A 1,306-nucleotide genomic window follows, 5' to 3' on the forward strand; every position below is an offset into this window, starting at 1 on the left:
CCTCCCGGCTGCACTCGGGGGATAAGCCAGGCTATTCTGGTCATTTCCTTCCCTCTCGCACAGTGGCAGCCACCGCTGCCTCCCAACCGTCTCCAGCCGTGCAGGCCACAGAGAGGGTGCCCGACAGAAGGCCTCACAGGTAAGCGGCCCCGTTATCACCCAGCGTGGCCCCCAGCCGGGAGCAGGCGGCCCTGGTCCCTCCCTGGCTCTCCCTTGGGGAAGAAGGGGCTGGCTGGGGGCGTTCATGGATAAGCACATTTATTCCACAAATACTCAGGGGACACCCATGGTGGACAGGGCGCTGGAGGGGACAGCTCTGCTTGAACCCCTAAGCAGGGCTGGGGGCCTGGAGGTTTCTTCTCCTTCCCCAAAACACACTCCCCACCGCCAGCACTGTCCTGCCCTCTGATGTGCCCTGTGGGGGTCAGCCAGGCCCCGCACCAGCCATCACCCCACTTCACAGAGGAGCAGGCTGAGGCCTGAGAGGGGGCCCGGGGATGGGTGCGAGCTGCCAGGCCCTCCCTCACAGCCGCTCTCCCCTGCAGCCTGCCTGCCTGATGCCTGCCTGGGGGGTCCTGGTCCTGCTCTGGGCCACAGCGGAGGCCACCAAGGACTGCCCTGCGGCGTGCACCTGCCAACCCCTGGAAACCATGGGGCTGAGGGTGGACTGCAGGGGGCAGGGGCTCGCGGCGCTGCCAGCCCTGCCAGCCCACACCCGCCAACTCCTGCTGACCAACAACAGCTTGCGCTCCGTGCCCCCAGGCGCCTTCGACCACCTGCCCCAGCTGCAGACCCTCGAGGTGGAGCAGAACCCCTGGCACTGCGACTGTGGCCTCACCTACCTGCGCCTCTGGCTGCAGGACCGCATGCCCGAGGCCCTGTGGCTCGTGCACTGCGCCAGCCCCAACCCCGCCGCCAACCGCCCACTGCACAACCTCACGGGCTTCCAGCTGGGCAACTGTGGCTGGCAGCTGCAGACGTCCTGGGCCGGCCCGAGCACCTGGTGGGACATGGCTCTAGGGGCCGTGGCCATCCTGGGCCTGGCTCTGCTGGCCGCCCTGCTGTGCACCACCGAGCCCCTGGACTGAGCCAGGTCCCCAGGGGTGCCCCAGGGCACGGAACCCCAGAAACCCCAAATAAACTGGCAACTCAGCCATTTTATTGAAGCTTAGGGGGTGTTTTCATTCCTCTTGGCACCCGAGCCTGATTCCTTCTAAAATCAGGGTTCATTTTGTCAAAACCAGATCTTGTTCTTGCGCCATCATGCCAATTCTACAATCTCTGCACATTCCAAGCCTTCCCCCAA

At 65.2% G+C, this 1,306-nt stretch overlaps 1 protein-coding gene across 1 annotated transcript; it reads left to right on the forward strand.

The window, feature by feature from the left end:
* The first annotated feature begins 557 nt into the window (after nucleotides 1-557).
* GP9 (glycoprotein IX platelet) lies at nucleotides 558-1,088 on the forward strand. The gene has a single exon (XM_062200090.1). The coding sequence runs from the start codon at nucleotides 558-560 to the stop codon at nucleotides 1,086-1,088; it is 531 nt and encodes a 176-aa protein (XP_062056074.1).
* The last annotated feature ends 218 nt before the right edge of the window (nucleotides 1,089-1,306 follow it).

Source organism: Lepus europaeus, chromosome 9, assembly GCF_033115175.1.
Source record: "Lepus europaeus isolate LE1 chromosome 9, mLepTim1.pri, whole genome shotgun sequence".
In the NCBI taxonomy this organism is placed as follows: Eukaryota; Metazoa; Chordata; class Mammalia; order Lagomorpha; family Leporidae; genus Lepus; species Lepus europaeus.

Coding starts and splice junctions, on each gene's coding strand:
- GP9 (XM_062200090.1), top strand. CDS start 558: ATGCCTGCCTGGGGGGTCCTGGTCCTGCTCTGGGCCACAGCGGAGGCC.